This window comes from Clarias gariepinus, chromosome 4 (assembly GCF_024256425.1).
Source record: "Clarias gariepinus isolate MV-2021 ecotype Netherlands chromosome 4, CGAR_prim_01v2, whole genome shotgun sequence".
In the NCBI taxonomy this organism is placed as follows: Eukaryota; Metazoa; Chordata; class Actinopteri; order Siluriformes; family Clariidae; genus Clarias; species Clarias gariepinus.
The window spans coordinates 22,443,564-22,470,181 of NC_071103.1; the positions used below are offsets into that span (position 1 = coordinate 22,443,564).

The 26,618-nt window shown below is 39.5% G+C and overlaps 1 protein-coding gene across 2 annotated transcripts in view; it reads left to right on the forward strand.

The window, feature by feature from the left end:
- grik2 (glutamate receptor, ionotropic, kainate 2) overlaps positions 1-26,618 on the forward strand; it is a 166,164-nt gene that overhangs the window by 127,549 nt on the left and 11,997 nt on the right. For both annotated transcript variants that reach the window (XM_053494214.1, XM_053494215.1), the window contains exon 14: positions 22,186-22,411. In XM_053494214.1, coding sequence (XP_053350189.1) covers positions 22,186-22,411 — 226 coding nt within the window. The remainder of the gene's footprint in view (positions 1-22,185; positions 22,412-26,618) is intronic.

Sequence of the window (26,618 nt, forward strand, 5' to 3'; positions counted from 1 at the left end):
AGCTTTTATGTAAACTAAGCTAATTAAAGTCATTTTTTTATCACCATGGTCTGTCGCCAAGCATAATGCAGTACATGCTGTTCAGATAAACAGTGTTGAGTTCTGTCTAGCATGTGGGCTGCATGCTAGATTTGCCTGTAATCCAAGAATCAGGTGAAATGTTCACTGTTATGCATAAATGATTATTACAGTGGCAGCATTGTAGCTGACAGACCTCTGCTTGGTGTGATGATGCCTGCTGTGGGTTTGAGATTACTCATTACCAGCTCACATTCGCTGAAGGAGAGAAAGAGATGAAACACATGGCCAGCTCTGCGCCAGCAGGGAAATCTTTCCTATCCGCAAGGTCTCGTGTCCTTCCCTATCCCTCTCTCCTTTATTCTCTACAAAAAAATTGAGTGACTTTAAGGTTCATGTGCATATAAAAAAGAACGCAGCCATCAAACACTGCAGAAGACATTTTGCCTTGCCATGAGTTTCAAATATGTTCATAAAACAGGAATGGGCATAACTTCAAGGGCACATTTTACATGCAGTATAGGCTATGTCTGATGAAATTCTTCCCAGTTGCTAGAAACTTAAATTCCTTCTTTAAGCTGATCATGATAACCCAGCTAAAATGAAGCCACACTGTAGCACTTATTGACATGGGGCAGTAAATGTGATGAGAGCTTTTTTCCAAGCATGGCCTCTTATGCAGGTGCTGATTTATTGATGAATTGATTGTCTGTGACACTGATTGACAGCTGGATAAACTGGCTAATGAACGAGAAAAGTGAGATGTGAGTATTGAGTGAACATATTGCACAGCTGATATACACCTCGCCAGTGCTTCACTGAGTGAAAATACCTTTAAAGGCTAAAATAAATGAATACACTCACTGCATATGGTATGGAAATACAACAGCAATCCTCACAGTTTATGCAATAACTGTGTAAGGTTTACTCAATACAAAACAGATGACTAATGATACCTGATTATGTAAATGTCAGCATGGGATACACTGTAGAACTGAAAATGAAAACACAAAGCCCATCTGGTTTGAACTCTCATTTCAAAAACAATTAATTATTCATATATAATTTTTTTACTGAAACATTTCACACATAAACTTTGTTACACTTACATTGTAAATCAAATGCAATAATTTTGCCAACTATATTGTATAAATATAATAAAATCAATCCTATAAAAAACAAACAAACAAACAAAAAACAACCAAGTTTTTTATGTAAAGAGATAAAAACTATTAAAATCCGATATCAATACTTGCCATTTGTTACAGAATCTGATATGATTTCTCCAACATCTAATCCCCCATTTTTGTGATGCTAACTGCCTGCAGCCAATCTTGGCTATTGGATCGATGCCATCTGTAGTAATTAGCAGCAGTTTTGAACTCCCACATGCAAAAGTCAGATAATCGTGCTATAGAGACATAAACATTGTATACTGTATACCATAAAGAGTCTTATTGTGCTAAGCATATTTTCATTTGGTTTATTGAAGGCATGAAATAATCAACTGGACCATCTGAATAGTTTCTCTCAAAGAATGTTCAAACTTATCGCAAAATTTGATTCAGCTTTGTTGCTCTACTCGCTCAGTCATTTTGGTTGCAACAGCCACTGAGTACACATGCTTACTCAAAGGCATCTAGCACCGCACTGACTAATACAGAATTCATCATTGTTCGTGTTTTATTTCTCTTCACTCTCCTTTGCTAGCAGGTTACATCGATGTCTCCCAATCCAGTCTTGTTTTACATATTTCCTAACGATTATGTATGTTATGTTATTCAAAGAGGACAGTCAGCTGCCAAAACAGGCAGTGCGTTTCATTTGATGTCCTTCAGTCTTTCTGCTAAGAGTAGCAGTAGACTACCACCTATGTTTACCGCTGCCTGGTATCTGCACCTCCTCTTTCACTCCCCCTGGAGCGCAAAACCCCTCCTCCTCCTGCTCTACTCCTCCTGCTGCTGTCAACACTTCACTAATTTGTTGCGGAGGATTTCACACAATCAGATAAAACCTCTTTGCTCTCTCTCACACACTTACCAGAATCCCCCCACCACACAAACAGAAAAACTCTCACACACTTGCCTTCTTTTTCACACTCACTCATGCGGATGCATCTGTGTATTTTTCACGTTCACATATTTTCTCATAGTGTTCTCCTTATCAAGCTCCAGTGCACCTTATTTTACCGTGTCCTGTGAGGTGGATCCCTGCAGGACTGGTACTGCTCAGCACTGAGTTTATAAGCTGTGATAGAGAGTGGAGCTGAATCACTGCCACTGATGCAATCTGGCCAGCAGGCACGGAGAGCAGCTATAGCCACAGGGGAAGGATAGGGTCTGAGAATAGAGCCTGTTCTGTGAGTCAGCCTCTGAATAACTAATATGACAAATACTCTGGAAGCAATCCATTTAAATACAGATAAAAATGTGTAAGAAATCACAGGTTAAGCGATAGCAGTATGTAGACAGGTCATACAGTATATTCATTGTGTAACAATATATTGTAATCATATGAATACACAGTTTGACTATTATATAAAGGAAAATTGGAAACTGGTATTATGAATAAATGGTATTTCATGCCAACATTGTACCCTGACATATCTTCATAAGATGCATATAATACAAGCATCGTAACCGTTGTTTTTAACCAATAAGAAGACAGGTCAACAAAGCCAGACCTTTCCTTCATGCAGTCTTTTCCTTTTATCTACATACACCATGAGCCAGACTGCACAGCTAAAGGTCAGTAACCAGACTAACATAGTTACTCTCTGAAGCACTGCATGTATATCTAAAGGGTATGATATCGTGGCAGGTAAACACACACTATTAGTGTTTGAATATCTAGTTCATACAGATGGTAGACAAGCAGTATACCACTTTTATCGCCGCGCCTCACAGCGACAGCATTTGGGTTTGTGTATTTTCTGGCTTTTAACGCTGAGTGGCGCTTTATAACTATAGACTGAGGTCTCAGGCCTTAGTTAATTCTCTTTAGGATTAATGAGCCGCAGCTTGTCTAGAGCCACGCGTAGTTGCAGGTAAAATCAAGAAAAACATTGTAATTAAATGAATTCATAATCCCAGTACTAAAATTACAGAACAAATTTAGAATTTAAATTAAATTAAATCTTTTTAGGATAGAATTTAAGCAACATAAACGTTAACACATTTGATTCTTATAATAACACAAGCAGGGCTGAATGACAACGACATTTGTGGACGCAGTAGAGCTTTCTGACAATGTTTTAATTTTATGGTCGTTTAGCTTCATTTATTTTAGTTAATAAAGCTACTACAAATTTAAAGAACACAAAACATAAGATGACACAAAACCCTACAGGCTTTTCTAATTACACATAATAAAATTTTTTTTATTTTTTAATTTTAGGGTGCATCAGAAAAAGTTTGCCAGATTAATGAGCAAAAACTATATATTAAAACTTTATATACTATCTACATAGCCTTTATAAGACTCTACTTTTATTAAGTGGACTCACAATGCCGAAAATACAAAGTTATGTATTTGTTAAATAAAAAAAAGTAAACAGAGTGCACTATTCTGTATTATTTTCAGTGAACTTGAGCGCGTCAGAAAATGAACCAAAACTCTGTGTATACTTGCCTTACAGATGTGAAAAATATATACTTATAGAAAGTGAAATGTCTGCTCTTATATAAACTAATGGAAAACAAAATTTTTATTATGTAATTACCATGAAAAGTGAATTATAGGCACGTCTATTTGGCCCATAAAATTATGTCTTTTTGAATCCCGTCTTTATATTCAGCAATTATTTCCGTTTCGCATGTTGCTACTTCTATTCACTTATACTGTAAATACCTAATTATTATCATATAATTAATCAAAACTTTAAACACTAAAGTCTAAATCTTTATAATTTAATTATAATTTAATCTTCCAATCTAACAACAAATAGACAACAAAACACTGCTGTTTAGCAAATGTGCATGGTACTTTCTGTATAGAAAGTTGATTGTGTTACATTTTATTTCCTCCCTTTTTTCCTTTTGATTACATCCCACCAAAATATATAAAAGAACCCAACCCAAGTTCAGTTAAAGACAAACTCCATAATAGCAGCCAAATGCTGTTCACATCCTCATTTCACTTTGCAAACACAACAAACCTATTTGTCAAGCAAGCTCAATAGAAAATCTATCTGTGTGATTGTCTTTCCAACTGACATGCACTTGCACTCAAGTAAATCATTCAGGGTGCAAAAACCATCCATTATGTGAAAACTGAAAGCAACCATTTTACATGCTCTCACATTATCCTAATGGCAGCAATTCAAAACTATTTACATGTTACTGAAATGGTGGCTAAGGCATGTGCTTAAAATTCTCAGAATAGCCAAAATCAAGAACAAAGGCAACATTTTTATTGCTTAAATATATATTTCTCTACAGTTATAAGCAATTGTATTTGACTACCATGAAAAAGACAAATAGATAGATAGATAGATAGATAGATGCAACTTCTGCATGTCAATCTGGAAAGCATGATAAAATCATTTAAATACTTGGAGTTCAAGGTTCTACAATGAAAAAGATTATTCACTAGTGTAAAGCATTCAAAACTTCCTAGGAGTGGACATTACAGCACATTCACCCCAAAGTCAGACTGGGTGATGCTTCAAATACAAAAGAACGTCTCGGGTTACTTTGCTGTAACCCTGTTCCCTGAAAACGCGATGGAAACTTATTTTTGTGTTGCCGGTTGTGAAGCATGTGTCTATTAAACACGCCAAATTTTGGCATATATAACCTCCGTCAGGTGACATCATCTGATGAAGTGCACGTGCAGGTTATAAATAGGAGTGAAACAGAAACATTCCTCAGATAAATTTTGTCTGAAGGACGTCCAGTCACACAGGCAGTGCGGCATTGGAGCGCAGCATCTTGGTCCCGCCTTTTCAGGAAACAGGGTTACAGCATGTTTTCCCACAGTAACCCCATCAATCAGAACGTGGCAGGCTGGAATAGCAGCTACGTACGTCCTGAGAGTACTAGGGCACATGCCTGAGGACAACTTTTCCTGCAGAAACTCCAGCACTGAAACAATTAGGCAGTGGACTGGGTCTACCTAAAAGGGGACATTTGCTGTTTCTTGCGAGGCAAAGAGGTCCACCTCTGCTACATGAAATCTCTTCCAGATTGACTGACTACTTCGGGGTGGGGTTTCCATTTCCTGTATGTCACAGCTTGACTGAACAGTACATCTGCCCTGGAATGTAAATCGCTGTGAGGGACAGGAACCTGTGCCCAAAGCAGAACGTGGTGCGCTGGTTAATTCAAGCGGCGCGAGCACAGTCCGCCCTGGTGATTAATATATGAGACTACCCTAGTGTTGTCCACCCGCACTAAGACATTGTAGCCTCTCAACTGCTGGAGGCTAAGACCGCACCCCAGCCCGTAATGGAAGCGTCTGTTGTTAGCATCCTGTGATGACAAGACGGACTTAGAGTGGGACCCAGAGTCAGAAACTGGGGTCTGAACCACATAGAAAAGGTACGAAGCCCCGGCGCGTAACCCTTATTGGCAATTGGCCCTCTAGTGAAATCCCCTGGTTCTTAGCCACAACTGAGATGCTCTCATGTGCAGAAGGCCCAAAGGTATCACCGTGGATGCAGCTGCCATGAGAGCTAAAGATCTCTGAAAGTGATGAACAGTCACGTTCTGGTCTAGCTTGATTTCCTTGAAGGTGTTGAGAATGGATTCGACACGAGCGGGAGACAGCTGTGCCCGCCTTACGATCGAATCCCATGTGACACCCAAATAAGTTGTCCTCTACGTTGGGTCTCAATCCTAAGAAACCAAGATGGGCTAGGACGACATCCTGATGTCAAAGCGGTAGCTACTGAGACTGGGCCAGCCAGTCATGCGGGTGAGAGAGCTAGACCAAATGGAAGGACCCGATACTGGTAAGCTTCGCCCCCGAAAGCGAACCTCAGGAACCTCCTGTGTTGTGGCAATATTTCTATATGAAAGTATGCGTCCTTCACATCGATTGTCACAAATCAATCGCTTGGTAGGATTTGAGAACAATTACTTTGACAGTCAACATTTTGAAGCTGAATTTATTTACTTTTAGATTGCGGTTCAGCCCGTGAAAATCTGAAAATTGGACGCAGCCCCCCGTTCCTCTTGGGAACCAGGGAATACCGACTGTAGTAGCCCTACTCTTTTTCTGGTAGGGGAACATGTTCTATGGCCCCTTTTCCCAGCAACTTCTGTCAGCAGATGCACCCTTTCCGGTTTCACGGAAGTGGAGACCACGCCGTTGAAATGCGGAGGGTGATGTGAGACTAAATCCTTCTACAGTGCTTAGTACCCAAGGAGATATACTTGGCAGTAGCTTCCACGCTGCCAGTTTCTCCGAAAGGGGCAAAAGTCTTGGTGGCTTGGATAACCGGGGGGGGTTGGGGTGGATGTCAGATGTTCAGGCACGGAAAAACCGAAGAGCTAACACTTTATCGGAGACTGGTGATGCCCGAAACACCCGTGGTGGTGGAGCATGAACATCGACCTCCTGGGGGTGCCAGGGAGAACACTTCACTTCGTAGAAAGGAATTCTACGAGCCTCTCCCCATTGGGGGGCCACCCCCATGGTCCTGGGCACATGAGCCTTAGGACTTCTTTGTGAAGAAGACATACTGACAATCTGACTTCTTTGAGGCGGGTTGCGCCGCACCCCAATCTTTACGAGGGGGTGTCCGGCTCAAAACACTCTCCTTGTGTGCTTCACGCCTGGCGAGAGTCAGACCCGGTCGAGACTGGGTGGCCGACAGTCCAGACTCAAGAGCACTTTGCCTCATGAACCTAGTGGCGACCGAGTTAACAACGTCGCCAAACAGGCCGGATGGCGAAATGGGGGCATCAAGGAGGAATGCACGATCCTTATCCTTGATGCCTGTCTATCTTTCAGAGCTCCGCCAGTGCTCAAGTCTCTTAGCCAGCTCACCAGCTTAGCCTGGTGGTGCCCATTTCACAAGATGCGCCAGGGCGCGCTTGAGAAGTGGACGGAGGAATTACTAGATCCGATGAGAATGCGAAAGAAAGGAGGAAAATCCGTCTCTCGCAGCTCTGTCGGATGCACGTCGTTTTAAGCCCCAGGAATGCGCCGTAGCTTCTCTGCAAAGAATGCGAGCCGCACGCAAAGCACCTTAATCGAGACAGTAAGTGTGGAGATCGCCCCTCCGGGATGGATTTATAACACGGAGAGACACATCTCGCTTGAAACTTAGCCATATCGGTAAGTTAAACACTTCCTTATTTTGCTGGTAATCACAATGCCGTCCTAAAGAGATAAAAAGATGACCGAGGTTATATATGCCAAAATTTGGCATGTTTGATACACACATGCGTCACAGGAGCTACATTTTAGACCCATTTTGCATTTATTAGCCAGTTTGGACTTTAGGCTGACATCTGACATCACACATGACACACTGCCCTTGATCCTTTGTTTAATTGCATAGCAGGGGAAAATGAATAGAGGTGTTCGGGTGCCGGGCTCTATACAGAACCAGACAGAAGAACAATAACCCTCCTTTGCATGGCATCCTGCTAAGTAATAATCAATCACTGGACAGCATGGTGGACCAGTTGCATTCACGGTTTAAATACCAAAGGGACATTAGGAGGTTCCTCATTCTGGCATTTACTAAGACATGGTTATAGCACAGGGTGCCCAGCCATCCCACAACCCCGGAGAGTTTTTAGTCTCCCAGCAAGACAGAATGAAGTATTCCAGCAAGTTTAGAGGCATATTATGGGCTATATTGTTAGGTTCTCACGGCCCATAGATGTTTGCTCTTGACCATCAATCTCCCCAGAGAGTTCATCTAACCTACTTACAGAAGAATAAATCTTCCACCTGGATGAGTGGTATAAGCTTGTAAATGGACCAGAGAACCCTCATCCAGAGACTGCCCTCATTATTTTAGGACATTTTAACAGGACCGATATAAATAAGGTCGTTCCAAAATACTATCAAAATATTACTTTTCTTTACCAGGTTGGAACAGATCCTACATCACCAATACTATTAATAGATCCCATTGAGAAAATGCGGTAAACTCTTCGCCTGCCCTGCTTTTGGAGAGGTTTATCATTGCGTTATCTTGCTGGTACAGGCACATAAACAGTAATTGAAACAACGGTTCCCAGGTTTAATTTTAAATGGTCCAAAGTTTCTGAAGGGGTCTTATATGACTGTTTTGAAATAATGAACTTGCAGCTGTTTAAATAGGAAATAGCAACAACAGCAATAGCCAAAATTAGTACAGTAAATATACAGACTGTTATAGGCTATTGCGACACTTCAGAGATGTTTAGGGAATAAAGGAACAGGAAGCAGAATTGTTTAGTTTAGTTCTCTTTATTCTAGCTCATATGAACCAAACTGATGCTTTTCAGAACACACTTAGACACACACATACTGTACACACTCAGACAGACAGAAACACACACACACACACACACACACACACACACACACACTCTGTTGCTCTTTGCTCAATGTGCTGGCTCACTTAGGCAAAGATCAGTCTGTCTCTCTCTTTGTGCCACCACAAAGGAACAGAAATAAATTTAGCATAAAAAGCCACAGAGCTACATGTGGAGAGCACTACACATTACCTGCCTTTCCTCATCTGTTGACGCTCAACCGAACACCCGAAGCAGTGATCATAAATAGCTAAAAAAAACAGACAGAAATGAAATATACAGTATATATACTGTATATACTGTATATATGAATAATGCTTAATTAATTGCACCAACAATCTTGTTCCCAAATCCACCATCTGCCAATACCCAAATCATGAACCCAAGGTCAGATGGCAGATTTGTGCTAACATCTAAAAATCAGCCAGACCTCTGAAACCAGGGGTCCACCAGGAATGCCAAGAGGCACTGCAGGAACAAAGTGGAGTCCAAATACTACAGCTCTGGCCTTGGAAAGAAGTGGAATGAATTAGGTTGCACTGCCGACTACTGTACCTCCCCATGCTATGATGAACAAATTCAGTTATGAATTGGCTCTTCTATGCCGTTTAATTTTCAGCACTGCATGCATTATGCTGGTTTCAAGTGTCTCAACCACCTGCTAAGCCTCAGGAGTGCCTGTATAGTTAAATTGAGAGGCCCTAATGGTTTATTGTTGATTAAAGGTTATAACTGCATGTTGTCCTTTAGTGTCCCCATTCATCACTGCCACTGCCATTAGCATGACAATGGCAAAATATTGGATTTACAAGAGGAAATGTCCTCAAAGCAGCAAGCAGTAGTGGCACCCCAGTCCATCTAATTACCTCACTGAACACATGCAAATCAAGGTGTCAGAAACAAATAATGGCATGTTGTGGTCTTATAGGTCTTACAATGATGGCTTGGAGAGCTAATTACAGACTTTCTAATCCTATGACAAAGCAGTATAAGTTTTTTTTTTTTCAATTTCAAATAAATAAATAAATAATTCTTTAAATAAAATGTAGATGACAAAGACAGGTAATAAAAAAAGAATAAAATCAGAAGTTCGATGTTGCTAAAATTGTCTTTATAGAATAAAGGGTACACGAATTATCATGTTGTTTAAAAATTAATCAATTGCATAATTTTTATATTTAACCAATTTACAATGACGCTAATCATATATATATATATATAGTAGGTCCGGAAAGTATTTAGACCCCCTTAATTTTTTCACTCTTTGTTATATTGCAGCCATTTGCTAAAATCATTTAAGTTAATTTTTTCCTCATTAATGCACACAGCACCCCATATTGACAGAAAAACACAGAATTGTTTATATTTTTGCAGATTTATTAAAAAGAAAAATTCAAATCTCACATGGGCCTACGTATTCACACCCTTTGCTAGTTAAGTAGAAGCACCCTTTTGATCTAATACAGCCATGAGTCTTTTTGGGAAAGATGCAAAAGTTTTTCACACCTGGATTTGGGAATCCTCTGCCATTCCTTCTTGAAGATCCTCTCCAGTTCTTTCAGGTTGGACAGTAAACATTGGTGAACAGCCATTTTTAGGTCTCTCCAAAGATGCTTAATTGGGTTTAAGTCAGGGCTTTGGCTGGGCCATTTAAAAACCGTCACAGAGTTGTTGTGAAGGCACTCCTTTGTTATTTAAGCTGTGTGCTTAGGGTCATTGTCTTGTTGGAAGGTAAACAACAAGGCAGTCTGAGGTCCTGAGCACTCTGGAGAAGGTTTTCGTCCAGGATATCCCTATACTTGGCCGCATTTATTTTTCCCTCGATTGCAACCAGTCGTCCTGTCCCTGCAGCTGAGAAACACCCCCACAGCAAGATGCTGCCACCACCATGCTTCCCTGTTGGGACTGTATTGGACAGGTGATGAGCAGTGCCTGTTTTTCTCCACACATTCCGCTTAGAATTGAGGCCTGTTCTATCTTGGTCTCATCAGACCAGAAAATCTTGTTTCTCACCATCTTGGAGTCCTTCAGGTGTTTTTTAATGTGTCTTGCACTGAGGAGAGGCTTCCGTCAGGCCACTCTGCCATAAAGCCCCGACTGGTGGAGGGCTGCAATGATCTTCGACTTTCTACAACCTTCTCCAATTTCCTGACTGCATCTCTTAAGCTCAGCCAAAGTGATCTCAGGGTCCTTCTTTACCTCTCTTACCAAGGCTTTTCCCCCCTGATAGCTCAGTTTATGCTGTGGTTTCTGGCACCAGGTTATTGGCAGCAGGTCCTCTCGTCTACGATTTAAAATCAGCTCCAAAGTTATTGCGGTCAGTACCAATTCGGTTAATTTTTCAAGCGTAGCACACACTGAGACAATAACAATTTAAACAGATTCGTTAGGACATGAAGATGACTTTACAGCGAATTTTGACATGAGACAATATCGAAGTGTTTCAGTAGGGAGCCTTTAAGGAATTTAACAATGTTAAACAGAGTCCTCAATAGTTGTTAGTGAAATCATACCGATGCTACCGACATAAAGCAAAATTACAACCTTATATTATTCTGTTAACGAATAGATGCTGACCTATAGACATTGAAGGAGTGGGACATATGCCAGATGGCCAGATATATAATGACAGTGAGCTGAAGGAGTGTATAGAGGATGGTACTATCAACTTTCCTCCACCAGAACCTATGACCAGTGATGACAAGCACATGCTTTTTTCATCCTTGGTGATAACAGTTTCGCCATGAGTACTTATAGTAGACGTGGACCTACTGTACAGAGCATGTACTGTAAGCTTATGACCAACTACAGAATATATACTGTAGGCAAGATGTGTTATGGTGAATGCCGTTGACTGTATTTTTGTGATATACAATGTGTTGCTTATTGTAAATATAAATGTTGGTTGTACAATGTGCTTTTATTGTAAACAGAATTTTATGAAATTTGATGTATAAATATTATGATGATATTACAATTTCTAAAATAACTCATGTTTTCCAAAGTTTTAAATAAAATGTAATGTAAAAACCACATATTTTAGGAATAAAAATTGTAGCAAAGTTGTTATTAGATTTTATAATGAAATTAACAGAAATTATTAAGTCACAGATTTTAGATTAAACCATTTTTGGCATCAGACTTCAACATGTAAAATATCTTGTAATCGAGGTTTATCAATATTTTTCTTTATAATACTACTTTTTTCTTCTTCATATAAATTTTTTCATTACTTATATCTACATTTACAGTAATATGACAATTTTTGGTGGCTAAGTGCTGAATGCAAACAAATAAGGAGGCGATACCAATGCTTAAAAATCAATAGCAAATTGATAATGGCGCTTAAGAATTGATACCGATCAACACTGAAATGTTTTAACATACGCCAACAAACATGACAGAATTTACACCAAGCCAAAAAGAGGCTGTAATAAGCCCAGAGCCTTAACAAATTTGCATTGCTGTAGGTTTGGGAGCAAATTTAGCTGATTAGAATGGGGATATTACTATGGCACTTTTTTTTGAGAAATACAATAGATTTAATTTTGACTATTTGCTGTGAAAAAGGGAGATGGGTGGCAACGAATTATTTTAAAGCCTTTTAATCCAGTTTAACACATCTCCAACCAAAGCCTTGCTTTCTTTCAGCTTTATACTGTACCTGTTTTAAAACAAGCTCAGGTTAGCATAAAAACTGAGACTCTGGCCTCCCTGTATTTAGGGTGTATTCATAAATCAGATTAGTTCAGATAATTTTTATTTGATGATCTGGAGTTTAAAAATATATATATATATATATATATATATATATATATATATATATATATATATATATATATATATATCTTGCTTTTCCTTGAAATCAGTGAAATGTGGTAGACACCATTGTTTTCTGAATGTTACATTTCTGATTGTGGCATGTATCAAATTAATCAAAGGCTTAGATCTGATATGGAAGTATGTGCTCTACCAATCTGTGGCCACTTGAACACGATCAAAAGATTAGAAAAATCACTTATAATCAGACCTCACCCTCGGAGCTCACATGAAAAAAAAAAAATCTGCATCAAAGCTGAAAATTGAACTGTGCTGGAGAGAGAGAGAGAGCTAAGTAGAAAGATAATGAAGAAGATTGAGTTGATTATTATAGAAGTGAGGAGACAGAGTGTTTATCATCTCATGTCTTGGGGATTCTTGAAGTTTCTCTTGCATTGTGTGTGGTTGGAGATCTTCAGGTAACTTTATAATAAACAGAAATACATTATATCTTATTAATGTTTTATAAGAATTTATTATGAAAGGTTCCAAGCAACATATGCAGCATAAAACACAATACTTATTTAATACTGTAGGTTTATTGCCTAATTCCTTGAATAAGTGGATGTTCTTTAAATATAAAAAGCAATGCAATGTGTAAGCAACTAGATGAAAAAAACTAGTAATGATTTTACATGCAAAAATTGGTGTACATGCTAAAGTAGAATTTTTTTTTTGAGAAGAACATAGAAATACAGTGGTGTTGAAAAAAGTTTGTAAAGCTCCATATCCATATAATAACTTTTTATTTTAAATCACATAAATGCATTGGACACTATTCTGAATCACAACATAAAGAAAAATGTGCTAAATGTATTATCAGTTTAATGTAAGTGAAGAAAAACAAATATTAGTCTGTTGAAAAAAAAGGATTGTGGAGTTCAGTTAGAGAGGTAAATTATTATGTAAAAAACAGGGGTCAAACAAGTTCTCCTTATTTAAGGATAAATGCAGAAACGGTTGTCCTGTGTATTTCTCTCTGAAAATCAGTGTAAAATGGTCCAGACATTGTTAAGAAGAACTTTGACTCAAAAGTTGCTTAGAGATGGAAAAAACATACAAAGAGTGCAGAAAATGATAGGCTGCTCCGCTAAAATTATACAAAATCATTTTTAAGCTTTAAAAGTGGAGACCAAAACCAGAAAGTCGTGGAAGAAAACGGAAAACTACCATTCAAATGGATCGAAGAATAACAAAAATTACTCAAAGAACATCTTAAGTTACCTGTTAGTACTGTTACTATTAGAAGACGACTATTTGAAGTCAAGCTATCAGCAAGAAGCCCCCGCAAAGTCCCATTCTTGAAAAAATAAGATATGTGCTGAAGAGATTGCAGTTTGTCAAAGAACACATTGACTGGCCTAAAGAGAAATGGTGCAGTATTTTGTGGACTGATTAAAGCAAGATTGTCCTTTTGAGGTCTAGGCGACGCAGACAGTTTGTCAGACGACCCCCAAACACTGAATTTAAGCCAGAGTACACTGTGAAGTCAGAGAAGCATGGAGGCACAAGTATCATGATATAGGGATGCGTCTCATACTATGGGCCTATTCATCACATTTCAGGGATCATGGATCAATTTGAGTACATCAGAATACTTAAAGATGTCACATTGCCATATGCTGCAGAGGAAATGCCCTTGAAATGCGTGTTTCAACAAGACAATGACCCTGAACACACTAGTAAGCAAGCAGCATCTTGGTTCCAGACCAAGAATAACGTTATGGAGCCAGCCCAATCCCCAGACCTAGAAAACTTGTGGGCTGACATTAAAAATGCTGTTTCTGAGGCAAAACCAAGAAATGCAAAGGAATTGTGACATGTAGTACCATTTTCACAGATGTGAAGCAGTTCTATATATATATATATATATATATATATATATATATATATATATATAGAACTGCTTCACATCTGTGAATATATATATATATATATATATATATATATATATATATATATATATATATATATTGTGGCGTGGGCAGGGCGGCGGCTGACGACCAGCATGCCTTGCGGGGGTTACTATGTGTTCACCCTGTTGGGGAAGGGTGTTTGGGGTAGTGGCTTCAGCCCTGTTTGTGTGTGTGTGTGTGTGTGTGTGTGTGTGTGATGTGTTTATGCTTAGGCTGAATTGGATGTAGGTTCTCGTGTGAATGTGCTGCTCATGCTATACATGCTGTGTACAAAATAAAGTACTCAGAGCCATTGCATTGGGCAGCAATTAAGCTCACTCGTCTCTCCAACATCCTTTCCGGTGGTAAAATGATACATTGGTGTCAGAAGTGGGATGGAGAATAACGAGTTGGAGCGCACTACGGAGGACCTACTAAAAATCCAAGCAGGCCGCCGAGTAGTGGAGCGACTGCTCGGGAAGAAAAAGCTCTTTCCCGACGGAGCTAGCGCGAGCACACCACAGCAACCTAAGCTGAGCGGCGAGACAAAAATCCTGGCACTGGATCTCGGGGCGGAGGCCGATGCAGCGCAAGCACCGGAGCAAGCTACAGCTCTGTGTGCCGTCAGCTAGTGAAGCAACCTGCAGCTGCGCCCATAATGGCGGAACATCACGGCGAAAGAGCCGAGCGGCCGCCCGCAGCTCTGTGGCGCTCGGTAGGTGAACCTAGCCGGGGACAGGGCTACCCGTCGCAGATAGGCAACGAGCACGTCTCAGAGGTTTCGCGGCGATGCCGAGGCACGGAACCTCAGGACTACCGCTGCAACGTCTTCAGGCCTGATGGACAGCGTACTCCAGCAGCTGCTAAACTAGTGCCGGGGGGACGTTTGGGAAGCCGTGCTGGGATTTACGTCAACCGTGTGCTGGACGGCATCTTGCTGCGGGCTTTCGTGGACACCAGCTCCACTGTTTTGCTGCTCCGCTCTGGATTACTCGGACAGGGCGAGCACGTTTGCAGACTGCCTGATCCCGCCTTCAACATCCGCACCATTACTGGAGGCTACGTGAAGGTACGGGCGTGTCACACAGACGCACAGTCTGAGTTAAAATAAGTGAGCAAACTTATTCACACGAGTTCTTTGTGGGGAATGTCGAGGAGGATTGCAGTTTGCAGTTTGGGTTGGACATTTTGGAAAGATAGGGTGCGGTGCTGAATTTGGCTAATGGAACTCTGCGTGGTAACTTTAGGGTAGCCAGGTTGCTTAGACCCAAACCACAGCCGGACAGATTAGTAGCACACACCTGGGGGACGACTGGGCAGCAAAGCGTGTGGTCGGTACTGCGAGCGAGTGGAGCACCGTGGCGACGTAAAACCCTTGACTCTGAGCATTCTCCCCGTGCAGTCCTCCAGGCTCTCCGGCGGTGATCAGCCGTCCGAGCCAGCGTGCAGCCGAGGTCCTGCGTCACCCGTAGTTGCTTCGCCGGTGTCACAGCTGGACCATGATCCACTCATCGCCAAGCAGAAGAAGGGCCCCACCTAGCGCTCGCGGACGTCGCTGCAGGACTTTCGGGTGGGGGCACCTATAAAGCATATGGGCGTGGACATTCACAGCCTGGGGCGTGATTTTGCTATTGGATAGCAGGTGTGTGTGTGTTTCTCCGGAAAGAAGAGGGGGCTCTCAGCCAAGCTTATGTCCCACTGGGTGGGCCCCTGTACGGTAATTGCTCGGCTCTCCGATGTCATCTACAGGGTGCGGTTGGCGGGTCGGGCACGAGTTGTGCTCCACTGGGACCATCTTGCGCCTTACCAGCCGCACGCCGATGAAACATCGAACTCTGTGGAGGCCGGACCGCCTCAGGACAATGGTTGCCCTCATCCCTCCCCCGCCAAAGGACTCCGGCATTCCCAACGCCAGCCGCCTTCACGCCTCTGAGACGGAGTTCGTCATGGTGACCGGGGACGGTTACAGCTCGGGTGGGAGCACTGTGGCGTGGGCGGGGCGGCGCCTGACGACCAGCATGCCTTGCGGGGGTTACTATGTGTTTACCCTGTTGGGGAAGGGTGTTTGGGGTAGTGGCTTCGGCCGAGTGAGTGAGTCAGTGAGTGAGTGGTGTTAAATGTGCTCCGGTTCATGCTTAGGCTGAATTGGATGTAGCATCAAGCATCAAATTTCAACCCATTTAAACATCTGTAATGAGGTGATGATGGTGCTATTCAATATCATTAAAAACAATAGTACACACAGTATCTTTTAGATGAAGAATTTGTATGCATTGAAGAGTAAAACAATAGACAAAAGCAATAAGATGCATTGATATACAGTAATCTAAACCTGTTATGTTCTACATCAAAATGACGCAATCTGCATATGATAAGCAAAACATTATAAACTCATTTGGGGAGATTCAGAGTGAGGTTGAGAATAGAAAATAATTTGAAACATCCAGGTTTTGTGCTTATGTTTTTTTTAGGGCAAGTCAGCCTGACCAACATAGTTATCACACAGACTCACTCAACATTCTAACTGTATTACAAGAGTGTCAAATTAAATCAGGAGTGTTACATCAGCCATGAAAAAAAATACATTTTGATTCTTTTGCGATCAAGTTTTAACTATTGGCCAAACTGCACAAGATTTTTGCTGAAAGTAAATTCCTTTCTACTGTCTTCCCTCTTATATGTGCTCTCTCTACCTTAGCCTAGTTGTTCTGCCTTATCAGCACTCTATATTCTGCATGCTCAATCAGCTGATTTGTCAAGGATGACTCCAAAAGGATTCTGATAGGCACTCTGAAAATCACCCAGTTGATCTAAAATATCGACCCACCACAAGAAGTCATTACACACAATAATGGCAGGAGGGACCTTGAAGATGTGACTTAATTAGGTTTCAAATGCCTTCAGTATGGTTTTTGAGGGAGAATAAAACTGTTGTTTTCAAAAGGGCGGTTTATTTTGCTGAACTATAACAACATTAACTGGCACAGTAGATTATTTTTTACAGGAAATCTTTCATAGGAAATATTTATGCTTCTTCCTGGGAAACCAAGTTCAAGTACATTTTTTCGATATCTTAAAGCACACAGCTACTGTAAAAGCAAATACAGGCCAGAGTTTACCGACTACATCAAGGCAGAAAAATCAAAGGGGCAGATGAGGATTCTGCATCACTAAACAGGAAGATAATCGAGTGATGTAAATGAGGCAGAAATAGGAATTCAAACAAACCAAAAACAGCTCTGTGGAAATAATAACATTAATAACAAAAAAAACAAGACTGAATAAGTGACCAGATCAAGCGAAAGAGAGTGTATGTGTGTGTGTGTGTAGTTGATTGAGAACAGCTGAGGGTTATTAGAACCACTACAGTATGATTGGCTGGATGTAATTAGTCATGTGATGGGTTTTGTAGGTTGTTGCCAGGCTAAGGCCATGTCCACACATAGCCAGGTGTTTTTAAAAACAGTTTTTTTTCTTTGTTTTTAAAAGTAATTCCGTCCACATAAACTACATTTTAAATATATATTTGTCCACATGCAAAACGCCCTATAACGCATTTTTTATCTTTTTTGTAGTCTGATATTTGCATGATTTAAGATATGAAAAATATTTTGCATAAATTGTGATTTTGCTTCTACTGTACATACAATTCCATTTAGAACTTATTTAGAATTATACAATTATTGTTGTGTTTTTGTGATTCATTAATTAAATGACTAGGCACACATTAACAGCATTAGCTATTTAAATATATTACTACTGTTAATTTGTTAATTCTAGCTGTTACACAGAGACTCTAACAAGAGGGCGAGAGCTACAGAGAATTACACTAAGGATGAAGTACATAAGATTAAGCAATAACACACTAGAACATACACTACAGTTTAAACTATGTACTTAATTTCAAACTACCTAACAAAAACCATAAAATACATCTTACTGTATGCTGAAGAAAATAGAATAATTTACATTTGGGCATTTGTCAGACGCTCTTATCCAGAGCGACTTACATTTTTATCTGAGCAGTTGAGGGTTAAGGGCCTCGCTCAAGGGCCCAACAGTGGCAACTTAGTGGTTGTGGGGTTCGAACCTGGGATCTTCCGAACCGTAGTCCAATGCCTTACCCACTGAGCTACCCCTGGAATAATAATGACAGGAACTAACGTACACAATGATGCAGCTTCCAGCCGGTAATTTCCAGAGCCAATCCAGAAACAGAGAATGTGTCCACCTCTAGTTTTTGATTGGCTGGTATTGCCTCTACTTTAGTCTCTGGTTGGATGGAATTGTGGCAGTGTTCTAACGTTGCTGCAGTCCGAGCAAGTGTAACTTTCAAAGTTTCACACATAAATTAGCCTAATCGCACAAAAGTGAGTTTTAGCTTGCAAAAATGAGTTAAAGAATGCGTAAAAAACTAGTTTAAAAGCGCACGCGTGAAAGATAGGGAGAGATATGCACTAAATACAGTGGGGCAAAAAAGTATTTAGTCAACCACCAATTGTGCAAGTTCTCCAAGTTAAAAAGATGAAAGAGGCCTGTAGTTTTCATCATAGGTATACCTCAACTATGAGAGACAAAATAAGAAAACAAATCCAGAAAATCACATTGTAGGATTTTTAAAAAATGTATTTGCCAATTATGGTGGAAAATAAGTATTTGGTCAATAACAAAATTTCATCTCAATACTATCTTATATACCCTTTGTTGGCAATGACAGAGGTAAAACATTTTCTGTAATTCTTCACAAGGTTTTTACACACTGTTGCTGGTATTTTGGCCCATTCCTGTTGATGTTTTTGGGCTGTGCAGGGCGACATGGACTTTCAACTCCCTCCAAAAAATTTTTATGGGGTTGAGATCTGGAGACAGGCTAGGCCACTTCAGGACCTTAAAATGCTTTTTACGAAGCCACTTCTTCATACTGAAAGAGCCAGCCAGGTTTCATCAGCCCCAAAGCATGATGTTGCCACCCCTATGCTTTACAGTAGGTATGGTGTTCTTCAGATGCAACTTAGCATTTTTTCTCCTTCAAACATGACAAGTTCACTTTTTACCAAAAGGTTTTATTTTAGTTTCATCTGAATATATGACATTCTCTCGAACCTCTTCTGAATTATCCAAATGAACTCTAGCAAACTTCAGATGGGCCTGGACATATACATGTACTGGCATAAGCAGGGGGACACATCTGGCACTGCAGGATTTGAGTCCCTGGCGGCGCAGTGTGTTACTGATGGTAGCCTTTGTGACTTTGGTCCCAGCTCTCTGCAGGTCATCCACTAGGTCCCCCCTGTGAGGTTATGGGATTTTTGCTCACAGTTCTTATGATTATTTTGACCCAACGGGTGAGCTTTTTCGTGGAGCCCCAGATCGAGGGAGATTATCAGTGGTCTTGTATGTCTTCCATTTTCTAATAATTGCTCCCACAGTTGATTTCTTCACACCAAGCTGCTTACCTATTGAAGATACAGTCTTCCCAGCCTGGTGCAGGTCTACAATTTTTTTTTTTTTCTGGTGTCCTTTGACAGCTCTTTGGTCTTGGCCGTAGTGGAGTTTTGAGTGTGACTGTTTGAGGTTCTGGACAGGTGCCTTTTATACTGATAACAGATGCCATTAATACAGGTAATGAGTGGAGGACAGAAGATCCTCTTAAAGAAGAAGTTACAGGTCTGTGAGAGCCAGAAATCTTGCTTATTTGTAGGTGACCAAATAATTATTTTACGAAGGAATTTACCAAATAAATCTTTAAAAATCCTACAATGTTACAATCCTAATAAAAAAAAAAAATCTTATTTTGTCTCTCATAGTTGAGGTATACCTATGATAAAAATTACAGGCCTCTCTTATTATTTAAAAGTGGGAAAACTTGCACAATTGGTGGCTGACCAAATACTTCTTTGCCCCACTGTGTATGCACAGAAAATATAACAAAGGAATAAACAGAACAGATGGGGCTGCAGTTTTACATAAGTAAGTTTCGTCCCTTGGAGCTGGCATGGATTTAAACATTGGTTAAAATAGAAGCACATCTGTTCTGTGAGACACACAATTGAAATATGCTTCAGTAATGTGTTTGGTGTGAATTAGCTTTAATGATCCCCAAGATCGGTTGGAAAACATATGGATCATAACTTGGATAAACTGATTGATTGGCTGACACACACACACACACACACACACATTATACTGTATAATACTGTGCACTCAACAAGTATTCACAGCGCACAATGTAGGGTATAACAGAATAGCACAATTATCAAACAAAACTACAGTAAAATAAAGGAAATTAGGAAATAATCATTGTTCTAAAGTTTGCAGACTTTATCTTGTATTGCCACCTTTAGCTCCAGTGATAACATGCAGTGTTATGGGTGCAGTAACAGCTTTCTCTTGGCAACTTGAGCATGCAGGTCATTTGTGTTAAAGTACCTCCTTATTGTGCTCCTTGAAACACCACCACCATTTTTTCTAGAGCAGCCTGCACTTCTCTCCATGTTCTTTTTTTTTTTTTTTGCATCCCAAATATTTTTTCTGCCAATAGTGGGTGAAATCTTTCTTGGTCTACTTGACCGTAGCTTAGTTTCAACAGAACCTCTTATTTTCCATCTTTTTTTTTTATCAGAGTTTGAACAGTAATGACTGGCATTTCAAGTTTATTTTTTATATTTTTTATAACATTTTACTGCTTTATAAAGTTTACCTACCTTATTATGCAGTTCTTTTGTCTTCCCCATGGTGCAGTATCCAGCCAAGTCAATGCTTTACCTCATGAGCTGAGAAACTCACTGAGTATTTATGCACAGACACTAATTGCAATTACACTGAGTCACAGGTGTGGAAAAGTCCCTTTAATAGGCTTTTAAATCGGTGTGTGTCAACTTGTGTGTTTATAATGTGGCCAACTCACATTCAAGGATACAGTATCTAAACTTTTGACTAGGCTTGTTTGGGTGATTTCATTTATCATTAGGTTTTAAAAAAGGTTTTAAACAAATATGTGAATATTAATGACTTGACAGATATATCCGCCAAGTCTGTGTCTGAATTCTTTCAATATGTATAAGAATCTTAAAACATGTAATGACCGATAAGCTTAATCAGTTATTTTCATTCGTTAAGGTTAGTTAGCTGTATTTATTTACCAGTGAAAATAGTACTTTTTTAATGTGATTTGTGGGACAAAATAAACTTTGCACATCCAAAAGGCTGGGCTGTCAGAATTGCAAGACTTGTGCAAAAAATGTGCTGTAGGCAAGAAAATATTGTTTTTGCATTGTATTTTTGCTAAGACAGAACTAGAACCCGACAACTGGCTCAGAAATCTCACTGCACCATCAGATTTTGAATATCACCCATGCTGATCTATTCATGACCATACCTGTGTGTTTATTTCTGAAATGAAAAGTAACACAAAATATTATCTGAGAACAAAAAAGAAAAATGGCTTATAACCAAACAAATTAGCAACCTGCTGGTCTAAAAACCAACATGTTATGTATCAACTAAAATAGAAATAGAGCCTTCATTATTTCTATTTTACAAGTAAATGAAAGATATATTTTCATACAGTACTATTCATATAGATAACATATTGCATTACTTGTATACATGGAGGGATAAATCGATGTAGATATGTTATTGATAATGTAGCCAAGTTGCCATATACAGTATTATTATTAAATATTACTTATAGCATCCCAGTCGTGTATCTGGGCTCAGAGTGTGCATTGTTGAATTGTAAGGAGCACACTCAGCATGCTACAAAATGTATTAAGTATCAGTGTATTCAGTATCACTCCCCTGTGAAGCCAGTCTACATGTAAATGAAAATGTTTCCAATAATGGATTTCTCACAGTATTTCACACAATAGTAACCTATTGTGAAGATCAGCAGCCCTCTAAGAACCATCATTTCTCACTGTTCCATAATGACCTGTAATTTGCCTAATGTTTTTCTGAAATCTCCTTTCCAGAAAACAAAGATCTCCACATACGACAAGATGTGGGAGTTCATGAGCAGTCGCAGGCATTCAGTCATGGTGAAGAGTGTGGAGGAGGGTATTCAACGGGTGCTTACCTCCGATTATGCCTTCCTCATGGAGTCCACCACAATCGAATACGTCACTCAGCGCAACTGCAATCTCACACAGATAGGCGGCCTGATCGACTCCAAATCCTACGGTGTTGGTACTCCTATGGGTATGTTACTGAATACACAAATGAAAAAGTACAACAAAAATTTTACTATTGCATTATATAACTTTTGTCAATTTCTATAATAAGATGCCTCATTGCTTTTAAAACAGAATCAGATTATGGTAATAATACATTCAATGATGATTTTGATATAATCAGAGTTAAATTATGATAATAATGCGTTCAATCATGAATTAGAGATTATTTGAAGCATTGTAGATTTATAAAAGCATAATTGTGTACTACTGCACGTGTCATTCTTAAATACATGCTGATAAATAGTCTGGATAAAGCTTCTTTTACAAAATTGAAAAGAATACAGTTCATTAAGCTGACTGATAGCACCATACACTGGCACTACAACACAAAAAAAAAGATTATTAATCAACTCACACAGTATGTGTTACAGTTACTTTCTATATAAAACTGCTCAAATATGCAGTCTTATTGCATGCAAGAGCAAATCCAGGAGTAGACCTTATATTTGTCTGAGAGACTGGTCCTTTATCCCAAGTGTTCAATAAGATTTTATTTAATGCTGATAGTCTGACTGTCTGATTAAATTTGCCTGTGTGGTCTTTGCTCACAGAATGAGTAGGGGGAAAAGGGGGAGGAGGGTAAACATGCAAGAAATGGGTAATGCATAAAATAGTTAGAAAATGAAAAGGGTGATGGCAAGACATTTCCATTGCAGTGTGGAGGAGTGGGATTTGATTACCAGGCTCGGGCACAGATTGTCTTAATCCTGTTATACATGCAGCCCTATAGCTGAATTACTTGTAGAAATGGGGAAAAGAGTCACTGCAAAGTACCTTTGTCTGGAAAAAGATTTGGCCTTGAGACATTTTTCCACAATGATCACATGTATAATCTTTGCTTATCACATTTTCGTACTGAGGGAATTAAAGGTTTACCAAATCACTAATACAATTCTTGTTACATACTGTAGATTATAACCCAAGTAAAAGCTAAAATAACACGCAAAAAAGCTTCAGTATCTTTGGTTAACTCTGACTGTACATGAATTCTCTACTATAATCATAAATCGATAAGTAGACCACACACATGCAGTATCTTTTCATTTTTTTTTAATGAATAGATTTAAATCCATAAAAAAAAAATTGGAACACACATCAGGCATGTTGATATGAAAAATGAATGGCCTTTGGACCACTTCACAAAGCAAACAACACAAACATAACTGTTGGTCGTTTATTGAAAAAGAACTAGGATTCATAGTATCAGTGACAGTTTTCCACCTTGCTTTGGTATGAAAGGGGAAACATAACATTTCTGTGTGAATTCTGCTTATGCAGAAACAATAAATTAAAATATGAGCAGAGAGAATGTGTTTCTGTATGTCATTGCGTGGTGTTGTGAGGAAAACACACAGGGCATTCAGAAAAGGGTGCTCAGTATTATTTTTCTCCTGTGTGCCTTTTCTAGGCAGCTCAGTATGAGTCATTTAAATTGCTAATTGTACTGGTTTAGTATCTGTTGCCATAGGCAGGGAGTTCTCCCATACCCTGGGTGCCATTTAGCATATATATTATTTACTTTAACAAAGCATGTATGACAGGCTGCATTAATAATATAATATTTGATGCTGCTGGATGCAGAAAGTTGTCTGGCAGTGCTCCCTTTGCTCTATACGACAGGTGCAATGGTGAGCAAATGGGGCCTTCCAACCAAACAAATACTAAACCGTAATATGATTTTGGTTGCTTTTATTGGATGAAGTAGCAGTGCTATACCTATTTAAAGATCAGTTGAGGGTATTACATTGATTAAATTCATTCTGATGTTTCAGATTTTTTTTAAGTAATGATATTTAAACGAAATTGTAATTAAACATACAGTATAGTTTTCTCGGAAAAGGTTAAATATTGTCCCATTAAGGGAGTATTACTTTGTACCTCTATAGGAAGCCTCTATTACAAAACCCTTGAAGAACTTTTGAAGGCTCTTAATTGTTTGGATCCTATAGCAGAATAATTTTTAAATAGGAATGGGTTCTCAATATGCCTCATTTGTAATGACCTTAATTCTTCCTAATCACCAATGACAGCAAACAACAAACTTAACACTTTTTTGTTCCTTTTGAGCACATCAGGCAAGAGGGTGTGTTGTTGTGTTTACAGTATAGCAGTGGTGTTTTTCTGGCGGCCAGCTCTCCTCCTTTCTCATCCAGCCTTTGGGACTAGCATTGGCAGAGTGATTCTGTATGGGCATAGGTTTAAGGGCCCAAAAGTGGCAACTTGGTGGTGCCGGGGCATGAACTCCTAACCCTCCAATTAGTAAACCCAAAGCCTGAACAGCCTGAGCCACCACTGTCACCAAACAAACACAAGGCCTAAGAAAAATCTCCATTCCACCATATACCTTTAGCCAACTATTATATAGACCCAATTTCAACAGCAGTACACATCCCATTGTCATCTCTAATAATAATTGCTTTAAATTTATTACAAAGATAATTACTAGCAGTCCTTTCAGGTTAGCAAGTTATGTATTGTAATGACATTTGTTTAAATCTGCAAGGAAAAGTTAGATGATTATTTGCTGGTCATCGATTTTTATAGGAAACATTTAAAATTTTGTTTGGATCTTCTTAATCCCACTAATCAGAAGACCAAGCAAGATAAAACTAAATTAATTTTGTCGTGTTTTATAGATAGTAGTTTTACCATTTGAAAAAGGGAGACTGATTCATCATAATCCATCAATAATTATTCAATGCATGTCAAAATTGGTCTGCTGATTTTTGGACTATTAAGTTCTACTGTGTCTTCTATCTCAGCCTCTAAATCAATATTTCATCCAAAATAATAGTCTGATATCTGAGTCATTGTGATGCTCATTCATCATTTACAGATTCAAGAAATCTGCCATACATCGACCACGTGTGCTTGTAGCTGTAACTAAAAATGAGCTGTCAAGTACTTATAATGGAAAATAAGTTGGCAAGAAATGAAAGTGATCTCAGTATCTCAAATAGTTTGGAGGGAAATAAATACTGCAAAAATATCACAGACACACTGTTGTATAAATACGCAATGCAATCACAGTTGTATCTGACAAGCAGCATGTCAATTCTGCTAGGATTGTATTTGGAAAATTGCTGTCACATATTACATCCTATATAATTTTGTTTTGTGGGATAAACAACACTCAATTTTAGTTTGTTTTGCTAGTTAAATTATTTTATTTTATTATTTTTTTTCCTGATTTTATCCCTAATTTAGTCGTGGCCAATTCCTCCCCGTCTCTATGGGGCTCTCATATTAAGGCTACTACTACCACTCAGCTGGGAGGGCCGAAGACTATCACGTGTTTCCTCCGAACCGCGTGACGTCAGCCGACTGCATCTTTTCAAACTGCTTGCTCACGCATCGTTAGGGGCAGAGTAACACACTCGGAGGAAAGCGCTAGCCGCTCCTTCCGCGTGCGCGAGCTCACAGACTCCCCTGATTGGCTGTAGAGCCGTGATTAATGTGGGAGCATAAACCTCTCACAAACCTCTCATCCCTCCCCCCTGAGAGAGCTCGGCCAATTAGCTCTCTCTAGACCTCCGGCTGAGAGAGGTAACAGCATCAACCAGGGAATCGAACCAGCGATCTCCGGACGATAGGGCGAGCACTTTACCACTGTGCCACTCGGAGGCCCCCTGCTAGTTTTTTTAAAGGCATGGATTTCCTATTCTTAAATGACTGAGACAAATGAATACAATACTTAACTTGAGCCCAAACAGTTTGTTAAGTAAGAAATTGGTAGTAAATTAAAGTAGTACCCACATACAGCCTTCATGACATAATACTGTATGACACCTAGATATCCAGTACTGAAACTTGCACATCTCGAACACATATGTGCATTTGTCGCTCTGGCATAGATCCAGCTAATAGTAAGCTCTGTGGTAAAAAGGAACTTGTTTTGTGTAGTTGTTATTGGAAATGGGACTTTCGAGGAAAAAGTATTCATAAGTGAGTATTTTTGCTCATAAAGAAGTGGTGGTGAATGGGGTTGTGTATCAAAAAGGTGGTTCTGGGATATTTTTGAGAATCTGTGTGAACTATAAGAAGGCTATCTACAGCGAGGCAGCGTACTATACACACATTTTGAACACTTACATTACATATAGAGTACCATGGTAAATAAACACGCTAAGTGAGATGACAGGATGATTCGTGGATTATTTAAAGCTAATGAT